Consider the following 17,076-nt stretch of genomic DNA (forward strand, 5'->3'; position numbering starts at 1 on the left):
ATTGGATGGAAACCTAGCTACTGCATCTAATTGGATGGAAACCTAGCTACTGCATCTAATTGGATGGAAACCTAGCTACTGCATCTAATTGGATGGAAACCATCTAATTGGATGGAAACCTAGCTAAGCTTACTGCATCTAATTGGATGGAAACCTAGCTACTGCATCTAATTGGATGGAAACCTAGCTACCGCATCTAATTGGATGGAAACCTAGCTACTGCATCTAATTGGATGGATACCTAGCTACTGCATCTAATTGGATGGAAACCTAGCTACTGCATCTAATTGGATGGAAACCTAGCTACTGCATCTAATTGGATGGAAACCTAGCTACTGCATCTAATTGGATGGAAACCTAGCTACTGCATCTAATTGGATGGAAACCTAGCTACTGCATCTAATTGGATGGAAACCTAGCTACTGCATCTAATTGGATGGAAACCTAGCTACTGCATCTAATTGGATGGAAACCTAGCTACTGCATCTAATTGGATGGAAACCTAGCTACTGCATCTAATTGGATGGAAACCTAGCTACTGCATCTAATTGGATGGAAACCATCTAATTGGATGGAAACCTAGCTACTGCATCTAATTGGATGGAAACCTAGCTACTGCATCTAATTGGATGGAAACCTAGCTACCGCATCTAATTGGATGGAAACCTAGCTACTGCATCTAATTGGATGGAAACCTAGCTACTGCATCTAATTGGATGGAAACCTAGCTACCGCATCTAATTGGATGGAAACCTAGCTACTGCATCTAATTGGATGGAAACCTAGCTACTGCATCTAATTGGATGGAAACCTAGCTACCGCATCTAATTGGATGGAAACCTAGCTACTGCATCTAATTGGATGGAAACCTAGCTACTGCATCTAATTGGATGGAAACCTAGCTACTGCATCTAATTGGATGGAAACCTAGCTACTGCATCTAATTGGATGGAAACCTAGCTACTGCATCTAATTGGATGGAAACCTAGCTACTGCATCTAATTGGATAGAAACCTAGCTACTGCATCTAATTGGATGGAAACCTAGCTACTGCATCTAATTGGATGGATACCTAGCTACTGCATCTAATTGGATGGAAACCTATCTACTGCATCTAATTGGATGGAAACCTATCTACTGCATCTAATTGGATGGAAACCTATCTACTGCATCTAATTGGATGGAAACCTAGCTACTGCATCTAATTGGATGGAAACCTAGCTACTGCATCTAATTGGATGGAAACCTAGCTACTGCATCTAATTGGATGGAAACCTAGCTACTGCATCTAATTGGATGGAAACCTAGCTACTGCATCTAATTGGATGGATACCTAGCTACTGCATCTAATTGGATGGAAACCTAGCTACTGCATCTAATTGGATGGAAACCTAGCTACTGCATCTAATTGGATGGAAACCTAGCTACTGCATCTAATTGGATGGAAACCTAGCTACTGCATCTAATTGGATGGAAACCTAGCTACTGCATCTAATTGGATGGAAACCTAGCTACTGCATCTAATTGGATGGAAACCTAGCTACCGCATCTAATTGGATGGAAACCTAGCTACTGCATCTAATTGGATGGATACCTAGCTACTGCATCTAATTGGATGGAAACCTAGCTACTGCATCTAATTGGATGGAAACCTAGCTACTGCATCTAATTGGATGGAAACCTAGCTACTGCATCTAATTGGATGGAAACCTAGCTACTGCATCTAATTGGATGGAAACCTAGCTACCGCATCTAATTGGATGGAAACCTAGCTACTGCATCTAATTGGATGGAAACCTAGCTACTGCATCTAATTGGATGGAAACCTAGCTACCGCATCTAATTGGATGGAAACCTAGCTACTGCATCTAATTGGATGGAAACCTAGCTACTGCATCTAATTGGATGGAAACCTAGCTACTGCATCTAATTGGATGGAAACCTAGCTACTGCATCTAATTGGATGGAAACCTAGCTACTGCATCTAATTGGATAGAAACCTAGCTACTGCATCTAATTGGATGGAAACCTAGATACTGCATCTAATTGGATGGATACCTAGGTACTGCATCTAATTGGATGGAAACCTATCTACTGCATCTAATTGGATGGAAACCTATCTACTGCATCTAATTGGATGGAAACCTATCTACTGCATCTAATTGGATGGAAACCTAGCTACTGCATCTAATTGGATGGAAACCTAGCTACTGCATCTAATTGGATGGAAACCTAGCTACTGCATCTAATTGGATGGAAACCTAGCTACTGCATCTAATTGGATGGATACCTAGCTACTGCATCTAATTGGATGGAAACCTAGCTACTGCATCTAATTGGATGGAAACCTAGCTACTGCATCTAATTGGATGGAAACCTAGCTACTGCATCTAATTGGATGGAAACCATCTAATTGGATGGAAACCTAGCTACTGCATCTAATTGGATGGAAACCTATCTACTGCATCTAATTAGATGGAAACCTAGCTACTGCATCTAATTAGATGGAAACCTAGCTACTGCATCTAATTGGATGGAAACCTAGCTACTGCATCTAATTGGATGGAAACCTATCTACTGCATCTAATTGGATGGAAACCTATCTACTGCATCTAATTGGATGGAAACCTAGCTACTGCATCTAATTGGATGGAAACCTAGCTACTGCATCTAATTGGATGGATACCTAGCTACTGCATCTAATTGGATGGAAACCTAGCTACTGCATCTAATTGGATGGAAACCTAGCTACTGCATCTAATTGGATGGAAACCTAGCTACTGCATCTAATTAGATGGAAACCTAGCTACTGCATCTAATTGGATGGAAACCTAGCTACTGCATCTAATTGGATGGAAACCTAGCTACTGCATCTAATTGGATGGAAACCTATCTACTGCATCTAATTGGATGGAAACCTAGCTACTGCATCTAATTGGATGGAAACCTAGCTACTGCATCTAATTAGATGGAAACCTAGCTACTGCATCTAATTGGATGGAAACCTAGCTACTGCATCTAATTGGATGGAAACCTAGCTACTGCATCTAATTGGATGGAAACCTAGCTACTGCATCTAATTGGATGGAAACCTAGCTACTGCATCTAATTGGATGGAAACCTAGCTACTGCATCTAATTGGATGGAAACCTAGCTACTGCATCTAATTGGATGGAAACCTAGCTACTGCATCTAATTGGATGGAAACCTAGCTACTGCATCTAATTGGATGGAAACCTAGCTACTGCATCTAATTGGATGGAAACCTAGCTACTGCATCTAATTGGATGGATACCTAGCTACTGCATCTAATTGGATGGAAACCTAGCTACTGCATCTAATTGGATGGAAACCTAGCTACTGCATCTAATTGGATGGAAACCTAGCTACTGCATCTAATTGGATGGAAACCTAGCTACTGCATCTAATTGGATGGAAACCTAGCTACTGCATCTAATTGGATGGAAACCTAGCTACTGCATCTAATTGGATGGAAACCTAGCTACTGCATCTAATTGGATGGATACCTAGCTACTGCATCTAATTGGATGGAAACCTAGCTACTGCATCTAATTGGATGGAAACCTAGCTACTGCATCTAATTGGATGGAAACCTAGCTACTGCATCTAATTGGATGGAAACCTAGCTACTGCATCTAATTGGATGGAAACCTAGCTACTGCATCTAATTGGATGGATACCTAGCTACTGCATCTAATTGGATGGAAACCTAGCTACTGCATCTAATTGGATGGAAACCTAGCTACTGCATCTAATTGGATGGATACCTAGCTACTGCATCTAATTGGATGGAAACCTAGCTACTGCATCTAATTGGATGGAAACCTAGCTACTGCATCTAATTGGATGGAAACCTAGCTACTGCATCTAATCTGTGTTTACTCTATAGGAAAGGATCTAGAGTTCATTGGGGTTTTTGCTTCAAATCTACTGCCTTCTCCTACCATCTATCACCTAGCCCTACGAGGTCCTGAATATTACCTTCTCCTATCATCTAAGATGATCTAGGCAGAGGTGTTTAACTCTTACCTTACGAGGTCTGGACTACTGCTCGTTTTCTGTTCTACCTGATAATTATTGCACCCACCTGGTGTCCCCAGGTCTAAATCAGTCCCTGATTAGAGGGGAATCACCCACCTGGTGTCTCCAGGTCTAAATCAGTCCCTGATTAGAGGGGAATCACCCAAAAAACAATGAAAAGAGGGCAATGGAACTGGATTTGAGATGCAGAATTGAATTTGACGGGATCTGCACCTGGTAATTTGATATTTCAGGTGTGCAGAAGTTGTTCTGCTCAGTGGTCTGTTGTTTAGGTCAGAGGTGATGGAGCCAGTCAAGCAGGTGCCGGCTGTGGCACGTGGACCGAACAACTCTGACTAAGGAGAAGAATGCCTGTAGACTGCTGGATTTACTACAACAAGCCTGGAACGAAGTTGACCTTAATTATATCATTATATATTATTAGCCTCTAGTTCTCTGTGCTGTTAAGTTTCCTATTATTTACTTTAACCAGGTCCATAAAGTACCATTTAACCAGGGTCCATAAGGTACCATTTAACCATGGTCCATAAGGTACCATGGGTCCATAAGGTACCATTTAACCAGGTCCATAAGGTACCATGGGTCCATAAGGTACCATTTAACCAGGTCCATAAAGTACCATTTAACCAGGGTCCATAAGGTACCATTTAACCAGGGTCCATAAGGTACCATTTAACCATGGTCCATAAGGTACCATGGGTCCATAAGGTACCATGGGTCCATAAGGTATCATTTAACCAGGTCCATAAGGTACCATTTAACCAGGTCCATAAGGTATCATTTAACCAGGTCCATAAGGTACCATTTAACCAGGTCCATAAGGTATCATTTAACCAGGTCCATAAAGTACCATTTAACCAGGGTCCATAAGGTACCATTTAACCAGGGTCCATAAGGTACCATTTAACCAGGGTCCATAAGGTACCATTTAACCAGGGTCCATAAGGTACCATTTAACCAGGGTCCATAAGGTACCATGGGTCCATAAGGTATCATTTAACCAGGTCCATAAGGTACCATGGGTCCATAAGGTATCATTTAACCAGGTCCATAAGGTACCATGGGTCCATAAGGTACCATTTAACCAGGGTCCATAAGGTACCATGGGTCCATAAGGTATCATTTAACCAGGTCCATAAGGTACCATGGGTCCATAAGGTACCATTTAACCAGGTCCATAAAGTACCATTTAACCAGGGTCCATAAGGTACCATTTAACCAGGTCCATAAGGTACCATGGGTCCATAAGGTACCATTTAACCAGGGTCCATAAGGTACCATGGGTCCATAAGGTACCATTTAACCAGGGTCCATAAGGTACCATGGGTCCATAAGGTACCATTTAACCAGGTCCATAAAGTACCATTTAACCAGGTCCATAAGGTACCATTTAACCAGGGTCCATAAGGTACCATTTAACCAGGGTCCATAAGGTACCATTTAACCATGGTCCATAAGGTACCATGGGTCCATAAGGTACCATTTAACCAGGTCCATAAGGTACCATTTAACCAGGTCCATAAAGTACCATTTAACCATGGTCCATAAGGTACCATGGGTCCATAAGGTACCATTTAACCAGGGTCCATAAGGTACCATGGGTCCATAAGGTACCATTTAACCATGGTCCATAAGGTACCATGGGTCCATAAGGTACCATTTAACCAGGGTCCATAAGGTACCATTTGACCAGGTATTGTAGGTTGTATGTAATGGTAAGGTACCATTTCACCAGGTATTGTAGGTCGTATGTAATGGTAAGGTACCATTTGACCAGGTATTGTAGGTTGTATGTAATGGTAAGGTACCATTTGACCAGGGTCCATAAGGTACCATGGGTCCATAAGGTACCATTTGACCAGGTATTGTAGGTTGTATGTAATGGTAAGGTACCATTTGACCAGGTATTGTAGGTCGTATGTAATGGTATTGAACATTTCCCTCCCTCCCAATCGTAGGTGATGGTGTTGAACATCTCCCTCTCTCACCAGTTTCTGTGTGAGTCCTGGCGGGGCCCAGTCGTAGGTGATGGTGTTGAAGGTGGGGTCCTTCTTTGAGACGACAGAGTTGGTGACGACCATGCGGTTACGTTTGTACACCCGGATGCCCTTCACCTGTTCTCAGAAATGGTCAGAGGTGTGATCCTTGATGATTCTAAATGCACTGTATCCTATCAGAATGGCTGAATAGGGTTTTTAAATGGTCTGATTAATCATATAAAAGATCACCTTGGCGGTCAGGTGGGCATATTTGGAGTCGGCCAGGAGTCGGCCAATCTTGTGGTCATCGTCTAAGTCACAGCTGGAGCCGTGGTCCTCCACACTGCAACCACACACTGTGCACACTTTCCTGGTGGGGATGACAAGTATAGTAAGGTAGGGTATGGTAAGGTAAGGTAAGGTAAAGCTGTGGTAAGGTAAGGTAAAGTTGTGGTAAGGTAAGGTTAAGCTGTGGTAAGGTTAAGTTGTGGTAAGGTTAAGTTGTGGTAAGGTTAAGCTGTGGTAAGGTAAGGTAAAGCTATGGTAAGTTAAGGTAAAGTTGTGGTAAGGTTGAGTTGTGGTAAGATTAAGCTGTGGTAAGGTAAAGCTGTGGTAAGGTAAGGTAAAGTTGTGGTAAGGTAAGGTTAAGCTGTGGTAAGGTTAAGTTGTGGTAAGGTTAAGCTGTGGTAAGGTTAAACTGTGGTAAAGTTAAGCTGTGGTAAGGTTAAGCTGTGGTAAGGTTAAGCTGTGGTAAGGTTAAGCTGTGGTAAGGTTAAGCTGTGGTAAGGTAAGGTTAAGTTGTGGTAAGGTTAAGTTGTGGTAAGGTAAGGTAAGGTAAAGCTGTGGTAAGATAAGGTTAAGCTGCGGTAAGGTTAAGTTGTGGTAAGGTAAAGCTGTGGTAAGGTAAGGTTAAGCTGTGGTAAGGTAAGGTTAAGCTGTGGTAAGGTTAAGTTGTGGTAAGGTTAAGTTGTGGTAAGGTAAGGTAAAGCTGTGGTAAGGTAAGGTAAAGCTGTGGTAAGGTAAGGTAAAGCTGTGGTAAGGTAAGGTAAAGCTGTGGTAAGGTTAAGTTGTGGTAAGGTTAAGTTGTGGTAAGGTACGGCAAGGTAAAGCTGTGGTAAGGTAAGGTTAAGCTGTGGTAAGGTTAAGTTGTGGTAAGGTTAAGTTGTGGTAAGGTTAAGCTGTGGTAAGGTAAGGTAAAGCTATGGTAAGTTAAGGTAAAGTTGTGGTAAGGTTGAGTTGTGGTAAGATTAAGCTGTGGTAAGGTAAAGCTGTGGTAAGGTAAGGTAAAGTTGTGGTAAGGTAAGGTTAAGCTGTGGTAAGGTTAAGTTGTGGTAAGGTTAAGCTGTGGTAAGGTTAAACTGTGGTAAAGTTAAGCTGTGGTAAGGTTAAGCTGTGGTAAGGTTAAGCTGTGGTAAGGTTAAGCTGTGGTAAGGTTAAGCTGTGGTAAGGTAAGGTTAAGTTGTGGTAAGGTTAAGTTGTGGTAAGGTAAGGTAAGGTAAAGCTGTGGTAAGATAAGGTTAAGCTGCGGTAAGGTTAAGTTGTGGTAAGGTAACGCTGTGGTAAGGTAAGGTTAAGCTGTGGTAAGGTTAAGTTGTGGTAAGGTTAAGTTGTGGTAAGGTTAAGTTGTGGTAAGGTAAGGTAAAGCTGTGGTAAGGTAAGGTAAAGCTGTGGTAAGGTAAGGTAAAGCTGTGGTAAGGTTAAGTTGTGGTAAGGTTAAGTTGTGGTAAGGTACGGCAAGGTAAAGCTGTGGTAAGGTAAGGTTAAGCTGTGGTAAGGTTAAGTTGTGGTAAGTTAAGGTAAGGTAAGGTAAAGCTGTGGTAAGGTAAGGTTAAGCTGTGGTAAGGTTAAACTGTGGTAAGGTTAAGCTGTGGTAAGGTTAAACTGTGGTAAAGTTAAGCTGTGGTAAAGTTAAGCTGTGGTAAGGTAGGTTGTGGTAAAATAAGGTTAAGCTGTAGTAAGGTAAGGTTAAGGTCACCCTCTAGGTCACAGCTAGAACCATGCTCCTCCACACTGCAGCCCCATTGGGTGCATGCCTTCCTGATTTCTGTGTTATTCTACATCTATATGTTGTCTGTATATTCTGTTTATCATCATAAAAAAAAACCTTCCTTAATATTCTGTGGTGTGTGTGTGTTTTTATATCGTTAGGGTTAAATTACCTCCAGGAATGTGGGATGAATCCAGAGCAGATCCCTTTACATGACAGACACGTCGCGCCCCTCACCCCTGGAATCACTGGCTGCTGCCCCACACACATCTGGAAATAGAGGGGCAAGAAGGGCAATGAAAGGGAAGGAAAGGAAAGGAAGGAAAGGAAGGAAGGAAGGAAGGAAGGAAGGAAGGAAAGGAAAGGAAAGGAAAGGGAGGGGAAGGAAGGAAGGAAGGAAGGAAGGAAGGAAGGAAGGAAGGGGAAGGGAAGGGAAGGGGATGGAAGGACAGGAAAGGAAAGGAAAGGAAAGGAAAGGAAAGGAAAGGAAGGAAGGAAGGAAGGAAGGAAGGAAGGAAGGAAGGAAGGAAGGAAGGAAGGAAGGAAGGAAGGAAGGAAGGAAGGAAGGAAGGAAGGAAGGAAGGAAGGAAGGAAGGAAGGAAGGAAGGGAAGGGAAGGGAAGGAAAGGAGGGAAGGAAGGAAGGGGATGGAAGGAAGGGAAAGAAAAATAAAGGGGGGAAGGAAGGAAGTAAAGGGACAATGATTAGACAAGGAACACAGAGAGGTAAACACTCAACAGCCTCAGAGCCCTTTGGCTCTTTTCCCCCAAATCCAAACACACTGTATAATACCAAGGCTATAAACTGTATAATACCAAGGCTATAAACGGTATAATACCAAGGATCTACATTGTATAATACCAAGGCTGTACACTGTATAATACAATGGCTCTACACTGTATAATACCAAGGTTCTACACTGTATAATACCAAGGCTATAAACTGTATAATACCAAGGCTCTACACTGTATAATACCAAGGCTCTACACTGTATAATACCAAGGCTATAAACTGTATAATACCAAGGCTCTACACTGTATAATACCAAGGCTATAAACTGTATAATACCAAGGCTCTACACTGTATAATACCAAGGCTATAAACTGTATAATACCAAGGCTATACACTGTATAATACCAAGGCTCTATGTTGAATAATACCAAGGCTCTATACTGTATAATACCAAGGCTATAAACTGTATAATACCAAGGCTCTACGTTGTATAATACCAAGGCTCTACACTGTAAAATACCAAGGCTATAAACTGTATAATACCAAGGCTCTACACTGTATAATACCAAGGCTGTACACTATATAATACCAAGGCTATAAACTGTATAATACCAAGGCTCTACACTGTATAATACCAAGGCTATAAACTGTATAATACCAAGGCTCTATACTGTCTAATACCAAGGCTCTACACTGTATAACACCAAGGCTCTACACTGTATAATACCAAGGCTCTACACTGAATAACACCAAGGCTCTACAATGAATAACACCAAGGCTCTACACTGAATAACACCAAGGCTCTATACTGTATAATACCAAGGCTCTACACTGAATAACACCAAGGCTCTACACTGTATAATACCAAGGCTCTACACTGAATAACACCAAGGCTCTACAATGAATAACACCAAGGCTCTACACTGAATAACACCAAGGCTCTACACTGAATAACACCAAGTGTCACGCCCTGGTCAAAGTATTTTGTGTTTATCTTTATGTATTTGGTCAAGCCAGGGTGTGGCATGGGGTTTTTGTAATTGTGGTGTGTTTGTCTTGGGGTTTTGGTGGTGGTATTGGGATTGTTGCTAGTAGGGTTATCTAGCAAAGTCTATGGCTGTCTGGAGTGGTTCTCAATTAGAGGCAGGTGTTTATCGTTGTCTCTGATTGGGAACCATATTTAGGCAGCCATATTCTTTGAGTTTGTCGTGGGTGATTGTCCTTAGTGTCTTACTTGTACTCTCTGTTAGTTTGCACTAGATAGGCTGTTTTCGGTTTTCATTACGTTTATTTGTTTTGTAGTGTTTATTGTTTAGTCGTGTTTACGTTTTGTTTAATAAATATGGATCGCAATCGACACGCTGCAGTTTGGTCCGACTCTCATTCATCACCACTAGAAAACCGTAACAGAATCACCCACCACCAACGGACCAAGCGGCGTGTCAACAGGCAGGAGCAGCCGAAAGAGGAGAGGCAACAAAGGCAGCAACAGCGGCGCAAAAAGGATTTCTGGTCATGGGAGGAAATCTTCGACGGGAGAGGACCCTGGGCTAAACCAGGGGAGTGTAGCCGCCCAAAGGAGCAGCAGGAACAGAGGCAACAGAGGCAGCAGCAGCAGGAGCAGCAGCTGCAGTGGGAGAGGCTGCACTACATGGAGAAATGGTCATGGGAGGACGAACTGGACGATGATGGACCCTGGGATCAGCCTGGAGATTATTGTCGCCCCAAAGCCGAGCTAGAGGCAGCTAAAGCAGAGAGGCGGCATTATGAGGAGCTAGCACGGCAGAGCGGATGGAAGCCCGAGAGTCAGCCCCAAAAATGTCTTGGGGGGGGGGGCTCACAGGGAGTATGGCTATGCCAGGTAGGAGACCTGCGCAAACTCCCTGTGCTTACCGGGGGGCTGGAGAGACCGGGCAGGCACCGTGTTATGCTGTGGAGCGCATGGCTTCTCCAGTGCGGATGCACAGCCTGGTTCGGTATATTCCAGCTCCGTGTATCGGCCGGGCTAGATTGAGCGTCGAGCCAAATGCCATGAAGCCGGCTCTACGCGTCTGGTCCCCAGTGCGTCTCCTCGGGCCGGCTTACATGGCACCAGCCTTGCGCTCGGTGTCTCCGGTTCGCCTGCATAGCCCAGTGCGGGCTATTCCACCTCGCAGCACTGGCAGGGCAACCGAGAGCATTCAACCAGGTAAGGTTGGGCAGGCTCGGTGCTCAAGAGCTCCAGTGTGCCTGCACGGCCCGGTCTATCCGTCACCACCTCCACGCACCAGTCCTCCGGTAGCAGCTCCCTGCACCAGGCTTCCTGTGCGTGTCCTCGATCCAGTACCACCAGTTCCAGCACTACGCACCAGGCCTTCAGTGCGCCTCGCCTGTTTAGCGCAGCTAGAGCCTCTCTCCTCTCCTGCGCTGCCGGAGTCTCCCGTCTGTTCAGCGCAACCAGAGTCTCTCTCCTCTCCTGCGCTGGCCGGAGTCTCCCGCCTGTTCAGCGCAGACAGAGCTGCCAGCCTGCATGGAGCAGCCAGAGCTGTCAGTCTGCATGAAGCAGCCAGAGCTGTCAGTCTGCATGAAGCAGCCAGAGCTGTCAGTCTGCATAGAGCAGCCAGAGCTGTCAGTCTGCAAGGAGCTGCCAGTCTACATGGAGCAGCCAGAGCTGTCAGTCTACATGAAGGAGCCCGAGCTGCCAGTCTGCATGAAGCAGCCAGTCTACATGGAGCAGCCAGAGCTGTCAGTCTGCATGAAGCAGCCAGAGATGTCAGTCTGCATAGAGCAGCCAGAGCTGTCAGTCTGCAAGGAGCTGCCAGTCTACATGGAGAAGCCAGAGCTGTCAGTCTGCACGGAGCTGTCAGTCTGCACGGAGCTGTCAGTCTGCACGGAGCTGTCAGTCTGTAAGGTGCTGTCAATCTGCAAGGAGCTGCCAGTCTGTAAGGAGCGGTCAGTCTGCAAAGGGCTGTCAGTCTGCAAGGAGCTGTCAGTCTGCAAGGAGCTGTCAGTCTGCAAGGAGCTGCCAGTCTGCAAGGAGCTGCCAGTCAGCACGGAGCCGCCAGAGCTGTCAGTCTGTAAGAAGCCGCCAGAGCTGTCAGCCTATATGGAGCAGCTAGTGCCGTCAGTCTGCCCAGCGCCGCCAGTGCCCCCAGTCTGCCCAGCATCGCCAGTCTGCCCAGCACCGCCAGTCTGCCCAGCGTCGCCAGTCTGCCCAGCGTCGTCAGTCTGCCCAGCGCCACCAGTCTGCCCAGCATCGCCAGTCTGCCCAGCGCCGCCAGTCTGCCCAGCGCCGTCAGTCTGCCCAGCGCCGCCAGATCTGCCAGTCAACCAGACTCTTCCAGATCTTCCAGTCAACCAGACTCTTCCAGATCTGCCAGTCAACCAGACTCTTCCAGATCTGCCAGTCAACCAGACTCTTCCAGATCTGCCAGTCAACCAGACTCTTCCAGATCTGCCAGTCAACCAGACTCTTCCAGATCTGCCAGTCAACCAGACTCTTCCAGATCTGCCAGTCAACCAGACTCTTCCAGATCTGCCAGTCAACCAGACTCTTCCAGATCTGCCAGTCAACCAGACTCTTCCAGATCTGCCTGTCAACCAGACTCTTCCAGATCTGCCAGTCAGCCAGGATCTGCCAGTCAGCCAGGATCTGCTGAAACCACCAGCCAGCCAGGATCTGGTAGATCTATCTACCTGCCTGAGCTTCCTCTCACTCCTGAGCTTCCTCTCACTCCTGAGCTTCCTCTCACTCCTAAGCTTCCTCTCACTCCTGAGCTTCCTCTCACTCCTGAGCTTTCTCTCACTCCTGAGCTTCCCCTCAGTCCCGAGCTGCCTCAGTCCCGAGCTGTCCTTCAGTCCTGATCTGCTCCTCAGTCCAGTGAGGTTCTGGGTGAGGACTACTAGGCCATGGTCGGCGGCGAGGGTGGACTATCCAGGGACGAAGGGAGAGGGGACTAAGACATTAAATGAGTGGGGTCCACCAAGGCTCTTCCTGATCTGCCGTGCTCATTTGATCCCCCTTTTGCCACAGAATGTTTTCCTCCTCAACAGGAAAAGGAATGTGACGGCCCATTCAGATCCTGTGATGCTGCAGGACTGATTCTCTCCTGTGACCAAAGGGGTCACATTAAGATGCCACATCTGTAGATAGATACACTGGCTACCACAACTGTAAAACATTCAATAAAAAAAATCAACCAATGACACACAGACAACATTTCTAGACAAACCCTGCCTCAAGACACAGACAGGGACACACAAACCCTGCCTCAAGACACAGACAGGGACACACAAACCCTGCCTCAAGACACAGACAGGGACACAGACAACATTTCTAGACAAACTAGACAAACCCTGCCTCAAGACACAGACAGGGACACACAAACCCTGCCTCAAGACACAGACAGGGACACACAAATCCTGCCTCAAGACACAGACAGGGACACAGACAACATTTCTAGACAAACTAGACAAACCCTGCCTCAAGACACAGACAGGGACACAGACAACATTTCTAGACAAACTAGACAAACCCTGCCTCAAGACACAGACAGGGACACAGACAGACATTTCTAGACAAACTAGACAAACCCTGCCTCAAGACACAGACAGGGACACACAAACCCTGCCTCAAGACACAGACAGGGACACACAAATCCTGCCTCAAGACACAGACAGGGACACAGACAACATTTCTAGACAAACTAGACAAACCCTGCCTCAAGACACAGACAGGGACACAGACAACATTTCTAGACAAACTAGACAAACCCTGCCTCAAGACACAGACAGGGACACAGACAGACATTTCTAGACAAACTAGACAAACCCTGCCTCAAGACACAGACAGGGACACACAAACCCTGCCTCAAGACACAGACAGGGACACACAAACCCTGCCTCAAGACACAGACAGGGACACAGACAACATTTCTAGACAAACTAGACAAACCCTGCCTCAAGACACAGACAGGGACACAGACAGACATTTCTAGACAAACTAGACAAACCCTGCCTCAAGACACAGACAGGGACACATAAACCCTGCCTCAAGACACAGACAGGGACACACAAACCCTGCCTCAAGACACAGACAGGGACACACAAACCCTGCCTCAAGACACAGACAGGGACACACAAACCCTGCCTCAAGACACAGACAGGGACACAGACAACATTTCTAGACAAACTAGACAAACCCTGCCTCAAGACACAGGCAGGGACACAGACAGACATTTCTAGACAAACTAGACAAACCCTGCCTCAAGACACAGACAGGGACACAGACAGACATTTCTAGACAAACTAGACAAACCCTGCCTCAAGACACAGACAGGGACACAGACAACATTTCTAGACAAACTAGACAAACCCTGCCTCAAGACACAGACAGGGACACAGACAACATTTCTAGACAAACTAGACAAACCCTGCCTCAAGACACAGACAGTGACACAGACAACATTTCTAGACAAACTAGACAAACCCTGCCTCAAGACACAGACAGGGACACAGACAACATTTCTAGACAAACTAGACAAACCCTGCCTCAAGACACAGACAGTGACACACAAACCCTGCCTCAAGACACAGACAGTGACACACAAACCCTGCCTCAAGACACAGACAGTGACACACAAACCCTGCCTCAAGACACAGACAGTGACACACAAACCCTGCCTCAAGACACAGACAGTGACACACAAACCCTGCCTCAAGACACAGACAGTGACACACAAACCCTGCCTCAAGACACAGACAGTGACACACAAACCCTGCCTCAAGACACAGACAGTGACACACAAACCCTGCCTCAAGACACAGACAGTGACACACAAACCCTGCCTCAAGACACAGACAGTGACACACAAACCCTACCTCAAGACACAGACAGTGACACACAAACCCTGCCTCAAGACACAGACAGAGACACACAAACCCTGCCTCAAGACACAGACAGTGACACACAAACCCTGCCTCAAGACACAGACAGTGACACACAAACCCTGCCTCAAGACACAGACAGTGACACACAAACCCTGCCTCAAGACACAGACAGTGACACACAAACCCTGCCTCAAGACACAGACAGTGACACACAAATACAGGTGTGCAGGACGAGCAGTGTAGTTATATCACAGATTCGCTGCGATGGAACTTTCCCATGACAAGAATGATGTCATTGCTAAAAAAAAAAGACGCTATTCATGACTACTCACTGTTGAGACAATAAAATGTAACAGATTACATCTATCAGATTAAATCTAACAGATTAAATCTATCAGATTACATCTATCAGATTACATCTAACAGTAACTTGAAACCACAGAGGAAAAACTGTCAAAAACTCTGTGTCCTGTGTTATCCTCCTGCAGCGTGTGTTCTGGGTGTGTGTGTGTGTGTGTGTGTGTGTGTGTGTGTGTGTGTGTGTGTGTGTGTGTGGTCTCTGAGTCTGAGCCAAGAGTCATATAACAACCTCATGAATGAAGGGCTCAGAAAGATCACACTGTAACAAATCGGTGTCTTAAAGATGTTTATTTTAACTTGAGACCTGAGCCAAGGTTCTCTCTCTCTATATTGGAGAAAGCCTGAAGGGGCGGGGGGGTTACTAGTCTGACAGAAAATACAATGGCCTGTATCAACAAAGCCGGTATCAACACAAAGACGGTATCAACAAAGCCGGTATCAACACAAAGCCAGTATCAACACAAAGCCGGTATCCACACAAAGCCGGTATCCACACAAAGCCGGTATCCACACAAAGCCGGTATCCACACAAAGCCGGTATCAACACAAAGCCGGTATCAACACAAAGCCGGTATCAACACAAAGCCGGTATTAACAAAGCCGGTATCAACACAAAGCCGGTATCAACACAAAGCCGGTATCAACACAAAGCCGGTATCAACACAAAGCCGGTATCAACAAAGCCGGTATCAACACAAAGCCGGTATCAACACAAAGCCGGTATCAACACAAAGCCGGTATCAACACAAAGCCGGTATCAACACAAAGCCGGTATCAACAAAGCCGGTATCAACACAAAGCCGGTATCAACACAAAGCCGGTATCAACACAAAGCCTATTTAATTGATGTTATAAAGCCCTTTGGCATCACCAGTTGCCACAAAGTGCTTATACAGATACCCAAATGGAATCCTATTCCCTATATAGTGCACTACTTTAGACCAGAACTCATCAAATCAAATTTTATTTGTCACAGACACATGGTTAGCAGATGTTAATGCGAGTGTAGCGAAATGCTTGTGCTTCTAGTTCCTGACAATGCAGTAATAACCAACGAGTAATCTAACCTAACAATTCCACAACTACTACCTTATACACACAAGTGTAAAGGGATAAAGAATATGTACATAAAGATATATGAATGAGTGATGGTACAGAACGGCATAGGCAAGATGCAGTAGATGGTATTGAGTACAGTATATACATATGAGATGAGTATGTAAACAAAGTGGCATAGTTAAAGTGGCTAGTGATACATGTATTACATTAAGATGCAGTAGATGATAGAGAGTACAGTATATACATATACATATGAGATGAGTAATGTAGGATATGTAAACATTGTTTAAAGTGGCTAGTGATACATTTATTACATCAATTCCCATTATTAAAGTGGCTAGAGTTGTGTCAGTGTGTTGGCAGCAGCCACTCAATGTTAGTGGTGGCTGTGTAACAGTCTGATGGCCTTGAGATAGAAGCTGTTTTTCAGTCTCTCGGTCCCCGCTTTGATGCACCTGTACTGACCTCGCCTTCTGGATGATAGCGGGGTGAACAGGCAGTGGCTCAGGTAGTTGTTGTCCTTGATGATCTTTATGGCCTTCCTGTGACATCGGGTGGTGTAGGTGTCCTGGAGGGCAGGTAGTTTGCCCCCGGTGATGCGTTGTGCAGACCTCACTACCCTCTGGAGAGCCTTACGGTTGTGGGCGGAGCAGCTGCCGTACCAGGTGGTGATACAGCCCGCCAGGATGCTCTCGATTGTGCATGTCTGTGTGGGTGGACCAATTCAGTTTGTCCATGATGTGTACGCCGAGGAACTTAAAACTTACTACCCTCCTGTCGATGTGGATAGGGGGGTGGTACCTCTGCTGTTTCCTGAAGTCCACAATCATCTCCTTTGTTTTGTTGACATTGAGTGTGAGGTTATTTTCCTGACACCACACTCCGAGGGCCCTCACCTCCTATCCGTAGGCCTTCTGGGATAAGGATTGATTGAATATGTCCGTAAACACACCAGCCAGCTGGTCTGCGCATGCTCTGAGGACGCGGCTGGGGATGCCATCTGGGCCTGCAGCCTTGCGAGGGTTAACAC

General features: G+C 45.7%; 1 protein-coding gene across 1 annotated transcript in view; it reads right to left on the reverse strand.

Annotated features, from left to right (window-relative positions):
• Positions 1–17,076, reverse strand: part of LOC109891669 (LIM and cysteine-rich domains protein 1-like) — a 35,597-nt gene that overhangs the window by 12,810 nt on the left and 5,711 nt on the right. Inside the window, exons 2-4 of the mRNA XM_031825767.1 lie at positions 8,201–8,298; positions 6,291–6,411; positions 6,051–6,176 (exon numbers count right to left, since the gene is read on the reverse strand). Of these exons, the coding sequence (XP_031681627.1) occupies positions 6,051–6,176; positions 6,291–6,411; positions 8,201–8,298 (345 nt within the window). The remainder of the gene's footprint in view (positions 1–6,050; positions 6,177–6,290; positions 6,412–8,200; positions 8,299–17,076) is intronic.

The sequence above is a fragment of the Oncorhynchus kisutch genome, linkage group LG5, assembly GCF_002021735.2.
Source record: "Oncorhynchus kisutch isolate 150728-3 linkage group LG5, Okis_V2, whole genome shotgun sequence".
NCBI classification, from domain to species: domain Eukaryota; kingdom Metazoa; phylum Chordata; class Actinopteri; order Salmoniformes; family Salmonidae; genus Oncorhynchus; species Oncorhynchus kisutch.